The 22,639-nt window shown below is 29.9% G+C and overlaps 1 protein-coding gene across 4 annotated transcripts in view; it reads left to right on the forward strand.

Annotated features, from left to right (window-relative positions):
* Nucleotides 1-22,355, forward strand: part of LOC129911333 (integrin alpha-PS2) — a 115,689-nt gene extending 93,334 nt beyond the window's left edge. For 3 of the 4 annotated variants that reach the window (XM_055989093.1, XM_055989092.1, XM_055989094.1), the window contains 9 exons: nt 58-119; nt 7,678-7,726; nt 9,163-9,237; nt 15,460-16,362; nt 16,426-16,789; nt 16,883-17,126; nt 17,190-17,359; nt 17,420-19,277; nt 22,197-22,355. In XM_055989093.1, coding sequence (XP_055845068.1) covers nt 58-119; nt 7,678-7,726; nt 9,163-9,237; nt 15,460-16,362; nt 16,426-16,789; nt 16,883-17,126; nt 17,190-17,359; nt 17,420-19,277; nt 22,197-22,286 — 3,815 coding nt within the window. In that variant the 3' untranslated portion in view covers nt 22,287-22,355. The remainder of the gene's footprint in view (nt 1-57; nt 120-7,677; nt 7,727-9,162; nt 9,238-15,459; nt 16,363-16,425; nt 16,790-16,882; nt 17,127-17,189; nt 17,360-17,419; nt 19,278-22,196) is intronic. The other variant, XM_055989095.1, reaches the window with a different exon arrangement.
* Nucleotides 22,356-22,639: the final 284 nt, after the last annotated feature.

Genomic DNA, 22,639 nt, shown 5'->3' on the forward strand with positions numbered 1-22,639 from the left:
TTTTTTTTTTTGTTTGATCGTGTGAATAAACAAAAAACTTTTATCTTTTTTTTTCAGACTATTTTGGATATCATAGACAGGGTTACTGCCAAGCTGGTCTAAGTGCAGGTGTTAGTAAGGTAAGTGACTACAAGATCAAGATTAAGTCATTTTAACACTCTTTCCCAATTTTTGGTTTCTATTTTATTGGACAAAACTTCTGCGTTAAAAAAAAACACACAAAAATATTCTTTTAGCTAAAAAATTTACATAAACACATCACGATAAGTTTTTTAAAACATTAAACGTTGTAGCTTGTAGGTTCTCTATTTGCCTACAGAAGCCGCATTTTTCAAGTTCAAAGCCATAAAGTAATCCTTCTCCCACCACCATTGACTAGCTACCAAGTACATTTTTCTTCAATATGTATTTTGTCCGAAGATGGGCGTTAAATAAAATAGAGATAATCGTGTGCGACGCGGGATGGGATCTTGGGGATCTTAGGATGTGCGAACAGTTTTATATGTATTTTTGCCAATAGCAAATTTAAATATTACAAACAAAAATTTCTTGAAAGGATACACTTGAATACTTGTTTAAAAGGAGGAAGCGTTTATAGGGGAGATATAGGAAAGTTAGGATAAAAGATTTCTTTATGTTAAAATCAATTTCTAGCTAGGATATTTTCATGTTTTGTACTTAGGATATGCGTTAAGTTGTCAGCATTGTCAGTTGGTCGTACTTATTATTGAGAATCTGAGAATCACCCTAGTCTCCCCTAAATCCTTGTTTTTTTTATACTAATAGATATCTTTAATACATTTTTTTCGTGCGTTTTAAAAATTTCACGATTTGTTTCCTTCTTTTTTTCTTATTTTGCTTATGTTTTTGCGTGAGATGCACATCTATGGTAATGTTAAAATAGTTGTACTCTATCGATTTGAAAAAGAAGATTTATGGAGATTTACCATTTGACTAGTTTTATTTACATATATAAATCATCTTGAACTTAAATGTGTGATGTTGTTAAATATAGTGAAATGTAATTCATTTGCATACAGCTGCTTTTAGATAAGTTACCTATTAATCTTATCGAATTTGAATCTGTATCTGATTATACATTTAGGTATTTAAGCTAATTTCACATATGACCAAATAAGAAAAGATATTTTTCTCTAAAACGGTCAAAAACGATTTTGATTAAACAAGATCTGATATACTGTCACACATTACATTCTAATTTCTAAAAAAACAAAATACTTTTTGAACCCCTATTAACGGTACCTACCATTAGAACAGTTTTCTTGATATCTGACTTTCTCGTAAACGACTGAGCCGATTTCAACGGAAAATTTTTATACGAAAAGTTTTCGAAATTTTAATTTAAAAACTCAAAAATATAAGTTTTTAATTTTTTTTTGAAAATATGTGGATTAAGTTTTTTCAAAATGTCGTACGATGCTTTTCTTTTTAATTTTTGAAATATTTTATATATAAAAATTACATATATTTTTTTTTTAAATCGCGGGTCTTACTATTTTTTTTTTAATAATTGCTATTTACAAGAAAATTAAAATTATTTATCAAATTAAATTAAAAAAGCTTTAATATTCATAACAACATAACCTAACAAATTTTTCAAAACTTATTTCGAAAAAATGTTTGATATCTATCTAGGTACATATTCAAAATTTTGAAATCATTAACAAATCGGTTATTCGCATTTTGAATTTAAAAATAAATTGAATATTTTTTTAACATAATTATAATTATAGTATTAAAATTGAAAAATAATTTTATCAGATTTTTTCTTTTTCAAATTATTTTTTTTTTTTATTTTTCAATTTTCTCAAAACCTAGAAGGCATAGAAACATATAGTCGATAGTCATTAGATCGATAAGGAATCAATTGAGGCAGTTCTCTACATGAATTAATTTTTTATTAAAATTCACAGTATGGACAAAAATAGTAATTAATGAGTTTTTTTTTTAATTTTTTTTCGTCTATTTTTAACTTTGAAATCGATTATTTCAAAAACAATTGTTTGAAATATATTGATTTAAAAATAAGAAGTAAATGTACAATTCTGCCTTTTGGAAATGGTATCACTTATAACTGTAAGTGTAGCCATTGTTTTAATATTTTTTTTTTAATTACCCCTCCCTCCTAAAGGGGAGAGATAGACCCACCTCCCATAGTAAAAAATGATTGTATTGAACTCCGTTATCAAATCCTGGCGCCCGAGTTATCGTACTACGTGCCAAAATAACATTTTTGTTCGGTGCCCGGTGCCGGTAAAAATTAGAATTTTTTCAATGGGTGAAGGTTAAAAAATCCGTTTTTTGCCCTTAATTACAGATTTTGAGGGTGTTAGGGACTTTTTAAATACGGTTTCGTAATCACTGCGACTAGCCCTACAAAATGTGTTAGGTCTCCGCTCGCGTATATTTTGAGTATTACACAGTGTTATTTTTTTGAACATATTTTTTTAACAATTCAAATAAATGTAAAGTCAAATTATGTCTCGCTCTCGATGCAGATAAATTTGGTGTTCATATTTCAAATGAAAGGTACATATTTAGTCATCAAGTGCGTAGTTTAAAATTTTAGAAATATTATGCCATGTCTAACGAATTCAAATACTTCAAAAAAGGTAAAAAAAAAAAAAGAAAATGTCTGGGCAGGGGTCAAAATCTAAAATTTAAAGAAAACATTTTTGAGAATATTTTCGAAAAAACTACATAACGTACCTACAAAAATGTCAGCATAAATATTTTTTGATCCGATCTTTTTCAAAAAAGAAAAAATCATGTTTTTGAAAGAAAATATGAGCTCTAAAAATATAATCTAACCAATTTTTTCTTTTTTTTTTACTAATTTAAAATACTTTTGTTTTAAATACCTTATTTTGAATACAAAATACTATACATTAAAATGTAATTAAAAGATATTTTTTTTACAAAGCTTGAGTTGATTTACAAACACTGTTTGAAAAAATTAGTTTATAGTGCAGTTTGAAAATTCCATTCTCAGCTCACCATTTAACTTTTAAATTGATAGGTATTTATAAATAAATTTTATTTTATTTTTATTTTATTTTATTTTATTTATTTATTTCGTTATTGCTTAATAACAGTAAGATACAATATCTTATAATTTAGTTATAAGCTAATTTTACTATTAGAGCAAGCATAATTTAATATTAAAATACTTCAAAAAGGATAATTCAATATATAATTCTTCAAAAACTATTAAATCTAAACATTTCCTGCTGAATAATATTTTCTTAAATCCTTTCGCATTCTGTTTGTGTTTTGTATTTCTTTAATACATCGAGGTAAAGAGTTCCAAAGGCGTACCGAGTTTACGAAAAATTGGCGCTCCGATGTTAAAAATGAATATCGAGGATGAATTAAATGATGAGATCGATTTGAGGCTGCAAATCTTATTTTTTCAAAACAGTAATGAGGTTTGTGTGTTAACAATATATTGGAGAGCAAGATCAAAGAGCGAAACTTTAAGTAATTTTCAAAAGACATATCCAACAATCGTAATTCGAGACCGGCCAACCTATCATATTTACGAAGTCCATAAACATAACGTACTGCACTATTGAACGCGACATTCAGCTTACGTTTACTTACATAGTTGCAATTACAATAAATTTCGCACCCATAGACTAAAATTGGTATTATCAAAGTCTTCACAAGAAAAAGACGTGTTTTAACAGGTGTAAACGACTGAGTTACCCATAAAGTACGCAGAGCCCCATACACTTTACCCACGAGTGAATTAATATGGTTATCCCAAGTTAAGTAACGATTAAATGTAACGCCGAGATTTTTTGCAGTTTCTACGTAAGTAATGGGCACAGTGTCCAAAACAATCGAAGGAAAATAGTTAACATCAAGATTTTTTCTTGATATTACCAGACTCTTAGATTTTGTTGGGTTTAAAATAAGACAATTCAACTTGGACCAATTTACAATTTTCTCAATATCTTCATTAACACAAAGAACTGCGTGTTCAATTAACCCAAGGGGACAGCTTATATACATTTGGACGTCATCGGCATACATATGGATGGAGCAGTTTTTAATGATGGATGGAAGTTCATTCACATACATAGAAAAAAGTAGAGGACCAAGTATTGAGCCCTGAGGGACACCGGAAACGTTAGGCAAGAAATCAGACAATCTATCTCTAATTTGGACAGCTTGTTTTCTGTTACACAGATAGGAATAGATGAGTCTAGTGGCACTTAATGAAAAATTGAAATTTTGCAAAAGCTTCCAACACAAATTAACGTGATTGACTGAGTCAAAAGCCTTTGAAAAATCAAGGAGCACCAAAAACGTGACTTCATCCTTATCCAACTTTTGCCTTATATCTTCAGTGACGCTCAGGAGTGCCGTGATACAGCTGTGCTTTTCGCGAAAACCCGATTGTTTTGGAGTAAGCAACGTATTGTCTGTAAGAAAAGAACTAATTTGTTTTTGCAGAATTCTTTCGAAGGCCTTTGACAGGAATGGTAATACTGCGATAGGCCTAAATTCATCACCTTTGGCATTTTTGGGAAGAGGGATGATTTTAGCTAACTTCCAGAGACTCGGATACACACCAGACATAAGAATGTTGTTGAAAATGCATGTAAGAAAAGGTAGGACAATTGGCAAGATTATTTTTAAAAACTTAGGGTGAATTTCGTCCAACCCAACTGCATTTGACTTGATAGAGAGTATACTCTCGACAACATCAACACTATCTACTGAATGAAAACCGAAACCAGATTCATTTGATTCTACAACATTAGCAAATGGATTTATGCTTAAAGGTAAGTGTTGTGAAGGTAAAGAAACGAAAGTCTTGTTGAGAACATTACCATCCGCATCTTCAACTGTGCAGCCTTTTGACTTTCCAATGCCAATTTTTTTAAGGTTGGTCCACAACTGACGTCCGTTTAAGGAAGTACTAAGCTTGTCAGTGTACATTAATTTTTTGGCCGATCGTATTTCCATTATAACTCTATTCCTAAGGGAGCAATATATACGCCTTAACTCATTTAGTCTGTACCGTTTCCAATCTTTATAGGCATCATCCCGTTTCTGCATTAAAATTCGTATATTGTTGGTGAACCATGGTTTTTCGCAGGGTTTAAAGAGCTTGGTAATTAAAGGTATATGAGTATCAAATAAAGTTTTAATGTTGTCGTTTAAGAAGTTTAACTGTTCATTTGATGAAGACATATAAAATATACGATCCCAATTTTTCGCTCTAGTATCCTCTTCCAAACGCTGAATATTTATATTATTAAAATCCCGATATGTGACTTTTTTAAAAGAGTAATCAAAATTGAATTTCAAAGTTAAAAAAATTAGGTCATGTCGAGAAAAAACAGGTGCAGAAAGCTGGTCATACAAAGCTACGTCACTTTTGTTGGAGACAAAGAACAAGTCTAATAGTGTTGAATCAGTAAGCGAAAAATGTGTTGGAACATTAGCATTAACTGGTCTCAAGTTCAAAGTTTGCATGTTATAAGAAAGGATATTTGGTTTCAAAAGGTTACAATTAAAATCACCACAGAGAACAATATTAGGGGAAGCCAGCAAGATATCTTCCAAAAATGTGAAGAAGGGTGAGAGATCTATATTCCTATTTGGCCGATATATTGCACCTAAAAGCAGACTATCCTCATTGCCAACTATTTCCACAAACAAATACTCAACACTACTGAGAGAATCTGATGAGCATTTAAGTCTGCACTTAACACTCGCTTTAACATATATTGCTACACCACCCCCAATACGATCCTTTCTATTAACTCGAAATAACTTATAGCCCTCTAAGCTACAAACCTCATCGTTAAATTCATCCTTAAACCAAGTTTCTGTGACGCAGATTACATCAACATCAGATTCGATAAAAAGATCACGAAACTCATCGATTTTTGGTAATAAGCTTTGCGCATTTATATGACAAATGCGAAGACCGCATTTCTGTTTACATAGAACTCTAACCATAGAGTGCAATGTTCGGCTATTAATCATTTTTCAATATGGCAACAAAAGGAATGGAAAAGATTTAAAAAAAAAAAAAAAAAAAGTAAATGTAATAAAAGTAATTTAAGTTATAAGTAATTTAAATGATGAGAAAAAAATGTAGAAAGTTTATTAATTTGAATGAAAATTGAAAAAGAAAAGTTAATTATTAATAAATTGTAGAAAAAAGAAAAATAAAGTTTATTTACGAATTCAAAATATACAAAGAAAAACAATAATATTAATTTTCATTTAAATCTGCTGATCTGGTAACGTTATCGAGTCCCTCGATGCATTTAACTAACACAGCTGTGTCTTCAGTTTGGCGTTTGACATAAACAATTCCCCTTGAGGTGAATACGGAAGAAAGTTGTTTACATTTTTTTAGTTCAAGTGCACGCTTTAATATTGTTCTGTTGAGATATGACAAGCTTTCTCGAATATGGATAAGAGGCGAAGAGGAGGTAGAGGTACCTTTACCATCAATAGCGAGGTGAATATCATTTAAGCAAAGTTGTTTTTTATTATTTTTCCGATAGTTCGCTAGGGAGGTTAAAACATAGTTTTTATCGTAAGGCGAGTTGAATTTGATCTTTATCGCGGAGTTGCTTGACTTTAGTTTAGGACGAGTGCGGTAAATATTAGTTATTGTTGGTGGTTTAATACTAATTACGTTGCATATTAAATTGAAGATTGATTTTAGATTTTCATTAGGCAAACATGGAATGCCGAAAATAAAAGCATCTTTCGCAACCACTCGGTTTTCATAAGAGTCAAATGATTGTTTCATTTTTCCTAATTCGTCGGTAGTGTTACTAAATTGTGTGTTTATGTTTTTGAGTTCACTAGATTTTTCGGCAAGCAATGTTTTTGTTTTTTCGCACTCGGAAGTTACGTTATATAGTGACAATTTCAAGTTGTTTACTTCTGTGGTAAGTGAAACAATTTCTGTTTGAATATTAGGCTGTGATGATTCTAATTGAACCACTCTATTGTTTATATCACTGATGTTTTTTTGCAGGTCTTTTATTTCGCGCCCTAATTCGTCGGTAATTTTTTTTTCGGACTCATTCATTTTCTTAGTTAAAAGTGAAACAATAAACTCACTTTGTTGTTTAAGCTTCTCAGTTATCCAGATTTTATCCATTGTTTTTTGGGATTATTTTTATATTGATTTTTGTGAAGGGGATAAAGGGGATAGGGGCGAGTCGAAGCGAGATTTGTTAGCACCTGAAATGGGTCACTTTGCTGAATTAGATGGCAATTGTGTGCGTTATAATTTTAAACAGTTGTAAGAGTGTGTAAGAGTGAGTGATTACACATAAAAAAAAGATGTGTTAGTGCCAGATAAAATTTTAGTTTAAGAGAACTTAATGTATGTATGTAATATATAAGTTTGCACAAAGAAAGCATAAAAAATGTGTAAATGAAAATATAACCACTTTTATTTTTGCTTTTAAAGGCCAAAACTTAATCACAATTCACTGACAAATTAAAGGAAATCAATTAATGTATGTCAACTTAAGATTTTAACTGGTTTTAATTTTAGTTTAAATGCGTTTACGGTCAAAAAGAATTTAACAATATCACCAGAATCAGAAACACGTCTACTCAGCAGCTCATTCTATTTTATTCCTACATACTTTTTTGTCTTTTCAGAAAGGTGATCGTCTTTTCATTGGTGCTCCTGGCAGCTGGTATTGGCAAGGTATGTTGTTTTTTAACAATTTATTAAAATTAACCAAATGAAAGTAGAATTAACTTATAAATTTTAGGATTTTAAGACAGTAATATTTTAAATAATGAATTAGTAGAAAATTAAACACAAAAAATCGAAATGGAATTAACTATTTTCCTAAATCCTCAATCCCACATACAATTAGTATTATGAATACAAAATTGTATTTATATTTCCAATCTTATTAAAAACAATATTTTAAAAATTCCAACTGCTTCCCCGTTTGTAACATATAAAATCGATTAAAATCGTAGAACTATAAGTTTTTAGTACAAAAGTTGTTAATCAAATCATTAAAAAAAAAAAACGTTGAATTTCAATAAATTGTAATTTATTTATGTGAGGTTTAAAGGTCAGCATGATGACGTGCTAACAAAGTCAAATCGATTTGTCAACCAATTTAAAGGAAATTATTACTTACTCCTACTTTATTTTTTTTTTTATTATTCTGGAATCAAAATATGGTTCAATTGGAAAATAAATAAATTGGAGCAAGAAATGAAAAGATTTTTTTATGTATATTTTTTTTCTTTCTTTCTCTGATGGAATTTAATTGAATGAAATTACTTATAAGAATGATTTCATGGAATTTCAAGTTAATAACTTTTATTATTGTTTAATCTTTTTTTTTTAATTTGACTAACAAATGTTGGGGAATCGAATGAGGATTTTTTTTTACTTTTTATATTTTTGAATTAATGATAAAATCGAGGAGTAATTTTTAAGAGTATGATACAAGAATGCTTGTTGTGTGATTTAAATAAAAAAAAAAAAAAAAAACAAATACAAAAAAAGTTGGTGAATATTTGTCAAGTCGAATCAATGAAACAAGTTGGAAATAAAAATAGGTCAAAAAATTGAAATTTATTATGTAGTGTTCTTTTTGTTTTATTTTTTCATTGATTCAAACTTGAAAAATATCTATAGGAAATTTAAACAACACAAACATTTATAATTTAAGTTGTAGTTTAATTTAATTTGAAACACTAACAAAAAAGTAAAAGTTGAACAGTTTTTTTTTTATCTTAATTTTTGTAATTTTTCCGTAATTTAATTATTTTTTTACTTTAATATTATTTTTTTTTATTTATTTATATATCTTCTCGTTTCCTGCCTGTATCTGCACCCCTTCATTGTAATGTGCGCGACTGTTGTGTTGTGTTGCCTTATTGTGACCTTATACCCCCTATCTATCTATCCCAACGTATTATATATGTATATCAACATATATTATGTATTATTTGTTTATACATTTGCAACAAATTTTACATAAATTAATTAAATAAAAACAAAACAAAAAAAAAATCTACGTGCTGTGATATTTCTTCAAAAACATACAAAATAAATATTTCGTCGAATTGAATGCAATATTTTTGGAAAAAAAAAACCGAATTCAAAATAAAAAGGAGAAGCATTCTCAATTGACCCCGATTCAAAATATCCGTATAAGCCGCCAATGTATCAAGATTTCGGCTATGGAGGTAAAGAAAATTACAAAATCAAACAAAAAAAAATATGACTTTTAGTTTAGTTTTCATTAATTTCTTTTTTTTTTTAATAATAAAAAGATTTTTTTTAACCATTTCTTTTGTCATTTTTTTTTTCTTGACATTTTTATACATAAATTTAATTTTTTTTCTTAAATTTAATTTTCAAAATTCAAAATTTCATTGTTGTCTTAATTTGATAAACTCTAATGCGATACTTTAAATTAGTCAATGCTATTGTACAATTTTATAATTTTTACAAGCAATATTCTTATATAAGTCTTGTACAATTAATTGTTTTAATTTCATGAAAAACTACATAGATTTTAATGTTTATGGTTCTTGTTATTGAATAAGGAAGATTTTTAGTACAATTTTTGTTCAACATTGCTTCACAATTTTTACAATTTAATACAAATAGAGTGTTTTGCACTCAAGTGGCTACTCTTAAAGTTATTTTGTAACTTAAAAAAAAAAAACCCTGTACAGTTGATGAGATATTGCCTATGACAACATTTCTGAGCAAACTTAAATTTCTGAATGATCTTAATTTTGCACAATATTATTGACAGTAGATCGCATTAGCGTAAAAAAAAATAAAATTCATTATAGGAAAATTAAAACAAGAAAACTTGGTGCGCTTCAACAGAAAAACAAAAAACCTAAAAAAAAAAAAACCTTAACAACGCTTAATATAATTTTTTACATGATGCTGGATAAATTAAGGACGAATTTAATTTCTAACCATTAAAAACAGAATATTTTGGGCTTATTTCTAAAACTGAAACTACAAATTAACATTGGCTATGTGCAAGGAAAGACAAAAACACATAACTATAAATCTATTCATCAAAAGCATTTAAAAGAAAACGAGCATTTGAAATGCTCTGGCGGAACGCATTTTTAATCAAAACCATACAAGAATGGTTTCATTATGCGTTTGCGGCTCTAAACAAAAAATCTTTTAACAAAAATAATTAAATTAAATAGAACAACGTTGCTTTCTTCTTATATACTCCTTTTCTGGTCAGTTTTGGTCTGTAATACTTTATATTGGATTTTGCTCTAATGCTTTATTTAGCTATATATTATTTTTTTTTACAAATGGAAGAACATTTTTTTTACTCTTGAATATATTGGTGAACATTTAAATTGGAAATCATGATTTGTGTGTATTTTTATAGTATTAATTTATTGCATGTATGTTTATTTGTTTTGTGGTGGTAATTTGTGGTTGTTTCAATAACTTTCTAACAAATCTGTTTTTAACTAATATAATTTTATTAAGGATCCTTAAATTTAATACTTTAACTGCGCAATGGACTACGATCATTTAAGTAATAAATTAAATTAGATGATTTAATGTAAGTTATGTCAACTTGAAGAAACAAAACGTTCTAAGAACAAATTATAATGAAAGTTCTGTAGATTTTTGAGATATCGTAGAAAATATAAGAAAATTTAACGTAAGAAAATTTATTTCAATCTATCTAACTATTACCTATTGAAAAAAAAGTGATAAATTTGATCGGGTTTAATTTACCTAACCAAAAAGACACGAATTTAAAATAAAATTTGGCAAAGGGCACCAAAAGCACCAACAAAGTATAGAACAAAGTGTTTTCCAACCAGCTTCCATTTTCCGCACAAATTACTGGAGGGTATAATAACAACGCAGAATCAGAATTCTTATAACTTTTTGGCCACAACTCACTTATTAAATTTTTGTCGACACTAAATTTTCCTAAATTATTATTAGCGGTCAAAAGTGGTTTTCTCATTCGAAAACAAATCTTAAGGAGTACATTTGTTCATTGGTATCTACAACTTTTAACTGAGCAATGTGTTTGTTAAGTAAACCATATTTCTTTTCATCGGCTTTGATAAATTTTTTTATGTTTTTCTTGTTATTTTTTTACTTGAAAATGATATTTTTAATCCAAAACTATCAAAAAAAAAAGAAGAATTGCAAATCTAACTGGTCTAAAAGATTTTTTAACCAAGAACCGAAACATATTTTTTAAACATAGGTTTTAAGTGTGCTGAACTCGAATCCCAAATCAAAAAATTTCTACCAGCCTCTGTTTTTGAAAAACAAAACAAAGTTTTTTTATATTGGTAATATTTCAAAAACGGAGGCTAGTACCTTAAACTCGGGCAATATCGCTTGTGAAAGAAGAAAACCTGTTCTTTTTCATTTTAAATGTAACTAAATGGTAATATTTTAAAAACAGAAACTAATTAGCTTTTTCTGACTTTGGATTTCAGTTCGGCACCCTTAAAACCTTCAGAAATGTATATTTTGATTCTGAAGACCATTTATTGCTTATTCATTTTTAAGGGACTTTTTATGACTATTTATCAAAGGAGTGTTGAAAAAAGTCTGCATATTTTCCTATATAAAGATAAAAATCTGACTGGAAATTTTTTAAGTTTATACAATTAGGATATTTAAAACTCCGAATTGTTTGGACCGGGATTTTGAGCTAAAATTACACCTTGGAATATGTTAAAAAATATCAACATAACAAAGAAAAACTTGAATTTATACAAAATTAAAAGATTAATTGTGGAAAAGTGAGATGGCTGGTTAAGTTAAAAACAAAGTGAAAAGAAGTGACAGAAAAGAGAAATATTCAAAATACTAAACAAAAAAAGTATTGATCGCCTGAAGAGTTTTCAGCTTTGATAGCGTAAAAATAAGAAAAATAAATATTTTTACTAACGATATGAGTAGTAGGGGAAGGTGGCCTAAAATGGCCCCCCTAAGGAAAATGTCCTATATCTCGAAAAACAGTAGCATTCAAACTTAAATGCTATATACTTTTTAAAGTTTAATATATTACTCTCACATTTTTTTCATTTGCGAGTTGAAAAAGTTCCAAAAAGTATTTAATTTTTTTAATTTTCAAGACGTCTACAAATTTCACTGATCAAATTTACCCGGGTAAAATGGCACACTGTCCAAACATACGTGATTTTAAATGCAAAATTGAATCAAAGGGCTTCTTTTCCATTTTCTTGGAACAAGTGGTGCTTAATCCCCCCAGATCTTTCATCGAGTCATTCAAAAGTCAGTTCATGTTGGTTGCTCGTCTCTTTTTTGTAGTTTTTGCAACTTTGAGTGTTTTGGAAGCCTTTTTCTAGGTTTTTGACGGAATCAAGGGCTTTCCTCAGTCCAGGACTTCTTCTTGTACATCTTTCATAAATAGCAACTATTTTTACTTTAAAAAAATGAAAATGTGAAAAAAAAATTAAAATGACATGTGAAATAGGTATGCCATTTTACCCGAGCACTAAGTAGGCCATTTTGCCCATTTTGAGTTTTTTCAATTTAATTTTTACACCAAAAAATTTAAAATCGTTTTAAACCAACTTATTTCAGTTAATTAACAAGAAATACTTCATGCGTACACACATTAACTTCTTTTTCCAAAATACAATGTTTTTTATACTTTTTTTTTGCAAAAAAAATTTCACAAAATTTTAACGAGTGTACTTTTTGATGTGGATAGAGACAGTTTGACCTGTCAAATTTCAAATAATGGCTTGAAGTTCCTGAAATTTCGTATATGTTGGTTTTGCCAGATAAACTAAAGAATCGCGTTCATAAAACTTTATAATTATTTTCGATTCTACGATTTCTAGCAAGGGGGCCATTTTACCTTGGGGTGCCATTTTAGGCCACTTTCCCCTACTATAAGTACTAAACAAAATCAAGATACGCATTCGTAAAAAAAATTTATATAACAATAAGACATGACATTACATGACAAGTCCGTGTGATTGTCTGTCTGTCACCTTAAGTGAAAGAAAACATTTTACAAAACAATATTTTCAATTTTACAACTTTCCTTTTTATATTTAACAATATCCATCCAAGTGGCTCGTTTGAAGGATTCGCAAAGCTTTAGATATATCATTTCGGAAACATTCTATTCATTAAAAAATATACTTTTCTTGTATAAAAGATATGTTCAATAATGGGGTCTTTAATTATAATGGAGAGTGAATAAATTGGGTCCTAAAACTACATTCTTTGAACTACTTTTGCTATATTGAAATAGTACTTCAAAGTAGCTTAAAGTACTAAGCAGTAGATAAATTAATATTCTCAAAGAAACGCAGCTATTATTTTTCAATTTCTTCAAATACAGTGTTTGAAATTTTACCCTACTTTGTTTTACTTTATTATTATTTTGATGAAATATATGGTCGAAAAGCTGCTTTAATTTTGACGTGATAACGTCTTATAAATCGATGAACCATGGCAGCCACCACAAAAAAGTGACGCCATTTTCTAACGTTACACTCTCGCACTTTCGCAGTGCGGCAAAAAATTTCAATTAAAAATTAAAAATAAACTATTAGAGATACAAAAATCTTCTATAGCTTATTTGAAAGATAATAACCTAAAGCTTAATCCAAATGAAGGATTTTTAAAAATTCCGTCATTTAATAGGGTAAACAGGGGTAAAACGGAAAGATGAAATTTGGGCTAAAATCTAAACGCGAAGTCGTAGAGAATTGGTTTTTTTTTTGTTATAGATAGATGAGAATAATTTAAGAATAACTGCATTTAAGAAAAAATTGTAAAAAATTTTGAAACTAAGCTATAACGTTTATAGGACATGTAGGTTTTGGCCTTATGCATACATGTGCAAAAACTTGGAATCATTTAGTGAGTTTTGATTGAATAACGGAAGAAACAAGTTTTTAAAAAACACGTTTTTTGACCGTTTTTAACCGATTTTCATTTTTTTTTTATTTTTATATTTTTTTCTTTAATAGATACAGGAATAAAGTATATGGAGTTATGATAGACCATGACTACGACTATATGTTTCAATCATTTTCATAAACACAATTTTGAGATAACGGTAAAATAAAATTTTTGAATTCAACAGGTTATAACTTTTGACCGAGAGCAGATAGAAATTTTATTATGAGCATCCTGATACAATTACCTTTCATTTGGTATATCACCCATAACGGTAGACTAACTACAAGCTTCACAATGTTATCTCAGTCTGGGAATTCGACATGGTTGACTTTAAAAAATTTTAACTTCTCTTGTAGGTATCTTTGAAATAAGATTGATACGTCATATGAAAGGTGAAATAATAAGCTTTCACGTGGTATATATTTTTTATAGGTTGTCAAACAAAAAAATTGATTCCATAACCTGAGAACATAAAAATAGATGTTTTTATTGCTTTTTTTAATAAAATTTGATCGAGTTCAAAAAATTCTAGCTCTTTTTGTAGATGTCTCATAGACCTGATCGATATATATATTTTGACGATAAGTTTTCAGATGGTATAAAATTAATTATAGGTTGTTAGGGAAAAAATGGAATTAATGACGTTAGAAGATAAAAATTCATGTTTTTTTTGATGAAAATGAATGTTTTCAATAAATTATTTTTATACTTTTTGTGCATTGTAAAAATTTAAGAATGGTTTTTTTTAGCTTTTTCTTATAAATTATGATTGTTTGAAAAAAGTAAACGCTTCAGTTCTCATTTTAAACAAAAGCACACAACCTGTTTTCTGACGACGTTATCACGTAAAATCATCGTCCGTAAACCGGCTTTACAGACAACCTCTTTTTAATTTTAACTTTAAAAGCAATTAGGGGGGATTTCTAAAGTTTCGCGGCGTGTATTTGATTTTATTTTTTTTTTTCTTCAAAACATCGCTTCATCTGGTGAACCTGACTTCTAAGTCTTGTTGAAATGTTTTATTCTCAAGAAATTCAAACAATTGCATTATTATTAAAAAAATAATAAGAATTGTAGTCCATACGCAAAATTTAACATTTTCCATACATCCAGCTTGCTACATGTTTTCCTTAGTTTTCTCCTCTGTAAAAAAACTTTATTATATGTTTGTATTTAAGTAAATGTTTTACATATTTTACTAACAAAACAGTGTAAATTAAGGCCTTATCTCATTTTCAATCTGGAAAAAAGTTTTTAATTAAAAAATTATTATGATCTGGCAATGCTATTTCCAAATTATGTAGATTTTATAAATTCTTCTTTTTTTCAAAGATTCATTATTTCTTTTAAAAAAGCATTGCCAGCTTAGAAAAACTTAAATTCATCCATCAAATCATCAATAAAAATAAATCATTTCATCTTTAAAAATCATTTTTAAAAAAAAAGTTTTAAAAAAGTTTATGGTTTTTAACGATATTTTTCAATATTTATAGGTCAATCATATTCTTATGATATAATGCATCCAAAAAGTAAAGTCTATGCTACCACTCAAGGTAGTGCCAACGATGATGATTCCTATCTAGGATATTCCACAGTAACTGGTGACTTTGATGGTGATGGTGAAGAAGATGTGGCCTTAGGTATGCCACGAGGTTCCGATCTTCAAGGTAAAATATCAATCTACAAATGGAATATGGTGAATATCTTCAATATCACTGGTTGGCAAATTGGTGCTTATTTTGGCTACTCAATGGCAACATGCGATGTGGATGGAGATGGCTATGACGACTTGATTATTGGTGCACCAATGTTTAGTGAACCAAATAATGAGGGTAAATACGATGTGGGAAGGGTTTACATCATGATGCAGGGTAAAAATCCAAAGGAGAAATTTTCCAAAGAAGAATTCAGGGATGGTACAAATTCTAAAGGTCGATTTGGACTTTCACTGACAAGTCTTGGTGATATCAATTTGGATGGTTTTGGTGATTTTGCTGTGGGCGCTCCTTATGACGGACCCAATGGAAATGGTGCTGTTTATGTTTTTCATGGTTCGGAGAAAGGCCCTCTGGCAAAACCTTCACAAATTATTTATGCAGAAGATGTTATTGGAAATATACCTCCAAGAACTTTTGGTTTTTCACTTTCTGGAGGTGTCGACTTGGATGGGAATTTATATCCCGATTTAGCTGTTGGTGCTTATGCTTCAGATCAAGTTATTGTTTTTAGATCAAGACCTGTGGCAGTTGTCGATGCTAAGACCACATTTATGCATCCGTCAAAATTGATTGATTTGGATGAAAGAACTTGCAAGACTCGTGACGCTAAAGATGTGCCTTGTACAAATGTGAATTCATGTTGGAGGTATACTGGGATCAATCTTCCTGAGATTTTAGGTAAGTTTGAAGGTGGTCATTATTGAAAGACCTAAGGCTATTTTTTTTTTTTTTTTTGTATAGAATTCCACGTTTCTTTGGTCCTTGATGCCCGAAATATCAAAAATCCACGTATGTTCTTCCTCAAGACCGAAGGAAGAAACATCAGGAATTCAACAATTCGTCTCCAACGTGGCAAGACTTTCTGTCAAAATGAAACTGTCTATCTAACTGACAATATTCGTGATAAGCTGACTCCATTAGACGTCGAATTGCGTTATCAGTTGAGAAGTAATACAGCAGGTCGCCGAAATGAAAGAATCAAGCGTGAATATTTAGACCCAGTTATCGATCAAAACCGTGAAATTGTTCAAAAGGATACGATGAATATTCAAAAGAATTGCGGAAAGGATAATATTTGTGTGCCAGACTTACGATTGGAAATTAAGTAAGTTTGAAAGTTTTTTCAGCGACCATAAACTGTGATTTTAAACTATGATTTAAACTGTGATGTTAATCTTCTATTCTAATCGTCTTTCAGGACCGTTAACAAATATCTTCTTGGATCTCGGGAACCTTTACAAATCGAGGTATTGATATCGAACTTTGGTGAAGATGCCTTTGAAGCTGGTTTCTATATGACAATGCCGGAAAATTTGGACTTTAAGAAAATCCAACAAATCGGTGATGCTAGAGATGCACCGATAACTTGTACAGCTCCATCACAATTTACGAATTATACATTGAAATGTGATATTGGTAATCCGTTGCCAGCTGGCAAAGTGGTAAGACAAAAGGACTTTAGACTATTTTCTATCAAAATTGTACATATAAATTCTTTCTCTTAGGCTAACTTTAAAGTTGTAATGATTCCATCAGCAAAGATTGGTATGGCATCAAGCTATGATTTCTTTATGGAAGCTAACTCTACAAATCACGAAAAGGAAGGTTCTGGATTTGATAATATTATTCGAAAAAGTATTGGAATTTGGGTGGAGACAGAACTTGCTATTGAAGGGTAAGTTTGACAATATCTTGAAACCTTGGTCGAATATTCTATTTCTTTTATCCTTTCTAGAACTTCAATCCCTGAATTCGGTCACTATAAGGCTTCTGAATTTACATCATTCAAAAATGCTACCACAGAAAATGATTTAGGACCTCATGTTGTTCATATTTACAACATTCGAAACAATGGACCCTCTCTAATTGAAGAAGCTGTCGTCTATATCCACTATCCCTACAAAACTCAAGGTGACGATGTCCTGATGTATCTTCTCAACCAACCCGAAACCGATGGCAATATTGTTTGTGATCCACATATCAATGTGAATCCTTCAAATCTTCAACTTGATACGGATTTGGCTAAAAAAAGCTACTTGGTATCGATTGGTGCTGTAATACAAAATTCCACAGCCAGCAGTTCGCATGTGGAACAGTCTTCAGCGAGTGGTTTTAGTGCGGTAGCAACAGATATTGGCACGAAAATTCTTAGCGAAGAAGAAAAACGTTTTCTAGATGAAGAACAAAAACGAGAATCGAGTGGAGATGCATCTTTCGTGCATGCTCAGAGAGCACATGAAGCTGCTGCTGCTGCAGCTGCGGCAGCAGCTGCTTCTTCTTCTTCTTCCTCCTCATATTCTTCTCAATCAGGAGGTGGTGGTGGAGGTTACAGCTCATCATCATCTTGGAATAGTAGTTCATCAAGTAGCGGTGGAATGCATGGCCCTTCGGTAGTTGTTTCTTCAAGAAATCGTACTGTTTCGTATGATTCCGATGGAAGACCTCATGTTGTTGAGACTAGTACCGAATATGTTCACAATTTGAACCGTCAACAAGGAGGTGCAGCAGGAAGTAGTGCTCAATATTCTGCTGGGAACCGTCAATGGAGTAATACTGACGAAGATCACAGACCACATATCGAGGTTAATCGACAAGTAGCTTCATTTGGAGGTTTGCCATCACGAGAATCCGAGCAAAGGTCTTATCAACAGCAAGCTAATCAACAAAGTAGACAGCAATTTGGTCAACAAGGAGGTCAACAACAGCGACAACAATTCGGAGCGCAGCAAGCTGGACAACAAGGAGGTACTGGAAACTATCGAACACAATATTCCAATACTTATAGCCCAGGAGAGATGACTTATAACCGTCAAGCTGCAGCTGGACGAGGTTTTGATGATCTTCAGGGTACAACTTTGGATAAATTCGGTGCTGGACAAGGTTTTCGAACTGGTACCTTAGACTTGGGAACTTTGAATCGAGGAAATGTTGATGATCAACTTCGTCATCGTGCTGGGGCAACTTATTCCTCAAACGCAGGCCAACAACAAGGTGGTGGATCATTTGGTGGAAGTACATTCTCACAATCAAGTAGTTCTGATCCGGTTTATAGTCAACGTTATTCAAGTCATAGAGAGAAACCATATTATGGAACAGCTGATGTTAGTGAATATTATTACGATCAAGATGATAATAATGATCGTGGTGAATACTCTTCATCATCATCGTCATCTTCATCTGGAAATTTCGACAGTAATCGACGAACAAAAAGAGAACTTCCAGAGGGAACTATTTCTTTGAGTGCTTCAGCAATGTGTAATTCATCAAAATGTGCAACGTTACGATGTGTTGCAAAGAATTTGGGTAATAATGAAGGTGTTTGGGTTGCGATACGAACTCGATTGGTAGCTGAAACAATGGATCGTTTAGCATCGGATGTGCCGCTGAATGTGTCTACTGTGGCGGTATCACAAGTTACTAAATTGCCATATATTGGTATGCCGACAGATGAAATTATACGATCACATGAAGTATTCTATAAGGCGATTCCCGAACCAATACCAACACCGGATATTATTCCATTGTGGATAGTTATATTGGCAGCGTGTGTGGGTGCAACGATTTTATTGTTGTTGGTTTATTTGCTGCATAAGGTGAGTTTATTCATTTATTTTTTATTAAACTATTTTAAATACATCATCTTTTCGCAACATGTATTATAAAACAAATACCTACAAAATTTTTTTGTGCAGATTTTTCGAGTATTAAAAGCTCGTAGTGTTAAACTTTTTGGCATTTCCAAACCTTTTGAAAACTAATTTTTTCGTTTTTTTTTAAGAGGTCTTATGAAAGTTTTGTCCTGCATGCAGTCACTGAATTCTTTTCTTAATAATGGTGTTTTAGGTGTTTTAAGTCAGAACAAATGATAAGCATTTCTACTGTATTTAAGTTTTGTTCCAAAGAAACTTGTGAAAGTGCATTCACTTTGTTTTTAGTACCTATATTTTGTGTTATCGAAAATTTTGCACTTTTTTAATTTTAACACAGTTTGGATTAATTGTAATATGACGTCAAAAACCATTGTACATTTTTGAAATTAAGTAAAAATTAAAAAAAAAAAAAATGAAATTTAAAAATACAATAGACGAACCGAAAGGAAAGGAATTTGCATTTCTTTTAAAACTTTTATAATTACTTAGCTTAAGTCATAATTTTTTTTTAAGTTCCATACTGGCTTTTAACTGCTGCATTTCATATATGAAAAACTTGGTATGACTAGCTACATAAATCATTTGAAATCAGTGCTCAACAAAGACCAACTCGTCTAATTACACTGGTCAGCAAAATTAAACTTTTTATGGTTCAACTTCGAATTCGAGTTCAACATACTCAAAATATGTGGAAAGCGTAGTTAAGTTTTTGTAACTAACACCTTTTTGACTATTATTTTGGCTCAAGAACAGAACATTTTGCATTTCAATTTTTTTTTAACAAACAAATGTTACGCATACGCCACAGTGATCCTCTTTGTTATAGCAAAAGAAATAGTAAAACAAAGTTAATCGCTGACTAAATAATGTTTCTTGACCCTTTGCTATTAAGAAAATTATACAGTTAGATATTAATTTGAAATTATAATATTGGGGCACTGTGATGGAAGGAGGTCCCTATAATTACTTACTGAGTCATATTTTCTCAAGTGGGCCACCTAAAACCGACTTCTTGTATTTGATGATTTTTTTTTGCATATATCGGCAGATTTATATGTTAAAAATAATATTCCAAAGTAATTCGGAAAAATTTCAATTTTGTTAAAAGTTATAAGCAAATGAAGTCTTTTGGTTAAAATGACTGACAGAAAATAAAGAAATTTGGTACACATATTACCAGATGTCACAACAATTTACTAAAAAAAAAATTTCAAAAAAATAACAAATTATTTATAAATAAATGATTTTGTTATAAACAATTACATTTTTTACTAACTTCTGGGATATGTTGGACAACCATTTTTCTTATATTCAATTTTATAAGCGTTCATTATTATGAAAGAAAATTTTAGTGCAATTCATAAGAAAAAAAAGTTACAGACGTTTAAACGTTTCAAAATATCATTTTTTTTTTACAATGGTAAGATTAAATTGTGTGAAAGTAAAATAAATAAATAAATATACGAGGGCGAAAACCTATTGCTTTTTATAGATCGTTAAACCGATTACAAAACGGTATTTAAAAATTCCGTTATACCTCCAAAAAACGTTTTTTTAGTCTTTCATCCATTGCAAAAGATCTAGCTTCGTTAAATTTTCACCAATTTAAGATTTTCGAAAAAACACATTTAGACCTTATTAAAAATATATAAAACATTTGGATTCGTTGAACCAAACAAAGCAAAACTAAAAAATACCTCGTTTGGTTTGGTAATAAATATATTATTCTAGAGTTTATGTTTTAGATGCAACCAATCCACATGAGATGGTTGCAAGATTTCTACCTCACTCGGGAAATGGATTTTTTTTTCGGGAAATTGTTGGATGGGTGCGGGATAAGCAAATAACAAATTGGCAGAAAGCAGACTGGACGGAATAAGCGTTGGTGGGGGGGTCAAACTCGCATTTTTTTTTTTTTTTTTTTTTTGAAAAATAGGTACAAGTGCCAGGGATTGTTGAAGAAGGTGTAAAAGAGACAATTTCAAAATGTCAGAAAGCTAAGTGGGTTTAAAAGAGGTGGCAGAAGGGCCCAAAGTGGTATTTTTTTTTTTTTAATTTATCTGACTCGGAAATGGCTACTTTTTTTGCAAGTGTGTTTCTGATGATATTTAGTGACAAAATTCAAAATAGCAGAAAGCATTCTATTTTTTTTAAATTTTATTTTTTACTTCGGAGAGAAAAAAATATTAAAATACAACGACCACACCTACAATTTTATATCATATCTTCAAGCCAGAAATCTATTCTTCAATTATATTTTGAAATAATGTTGTTTTAGTGAAATGTTTTTGAAAAAATAATTTTTAAACTCAGAACTTTAACTTTTTTTAAATTTTTTTTACAACTTTAATTTTGATAAAATGTCGTACAGTTTTTGAAAAAAAAAATAATTTATAATCACTTTATTTTTTTTTTTTAATTTTATTTAATTTTAATTTCAAGCACTGCTTTTTCGGTAATTTATTGTACAATATCTAATTCTTTTTTAATTTTTAAAAGTATTCGTGTCGATATTAAATTTAATTTTCTACAAAAAAGTTACATTAGGAAAAATTCAAATTCGGCTTACTTTTTTAAGGTTGGTATAGACAAAAACTAAGTAACAAAAAGAGGCGAAATTGTTTATCTTTACAAAAACGGTGACATCTTATCGTTAGTTTTCAGTTTTTTTTCCGCAACTAAGCTTATTCGCTGAAATACTTTTTTCAGATTTCAGAATTTCACAAATGCGAACACTTGGGTTTTGGACCAATTCTCTTTTATGAACGCACTACTTCCCCAAGTGTCTTTTAATGTTATAATATATGTTATATTTTCCTTCTTCTTGCTAAATTAATAATTTTACTTTACTTTTCTTTACAGTGCGGTTTCTTCCACCGAAATCGACCATCTGACAGCTCGCAAGAACGTCAACCTCTTAGAAACGGATATCATGGTGATGAGCATCTGTAAATTCAACCTGCTTCTTAAAAAAGAAACACTAAACATTTTGGTATACATAATAAAAAAAAAAACAAACAATTTTATAGGTCAAGTGCAAATACTGTTGAATATTGTTTACAAATATTTAAAAAAAAATATTTTTGGAACGACTTTAGTGAAAATAAGAAACAGAAAAATCACATAAAAAAAAAACTTGTTAAAACATATTTTTTTACATAAAACAAATTTTTAGAAAATAATATTCACGAAAGTAAAAAAAACTTGCCGCCATTTTTGACAATTAAAAAAAAAAAAACAAAAAAACGAACAAAATTGAAAGAAATTTTTTATTTCACATTAATTAAGTTTTAATTTTATTTCTA

Source organism: Episyrphus balteatus, chromosome 2, assembly GCF_945859705.1.
Source record: "Episyrphus balteatus chromosome 2, idEpiBalt1.1, whole genome shotgun sequence".
NCBI lineage: Eukaryota > Metazoa > Arthropoda > Insecta > Diptera > Syrphidae > Episyrphus > Episyrphus balteatus.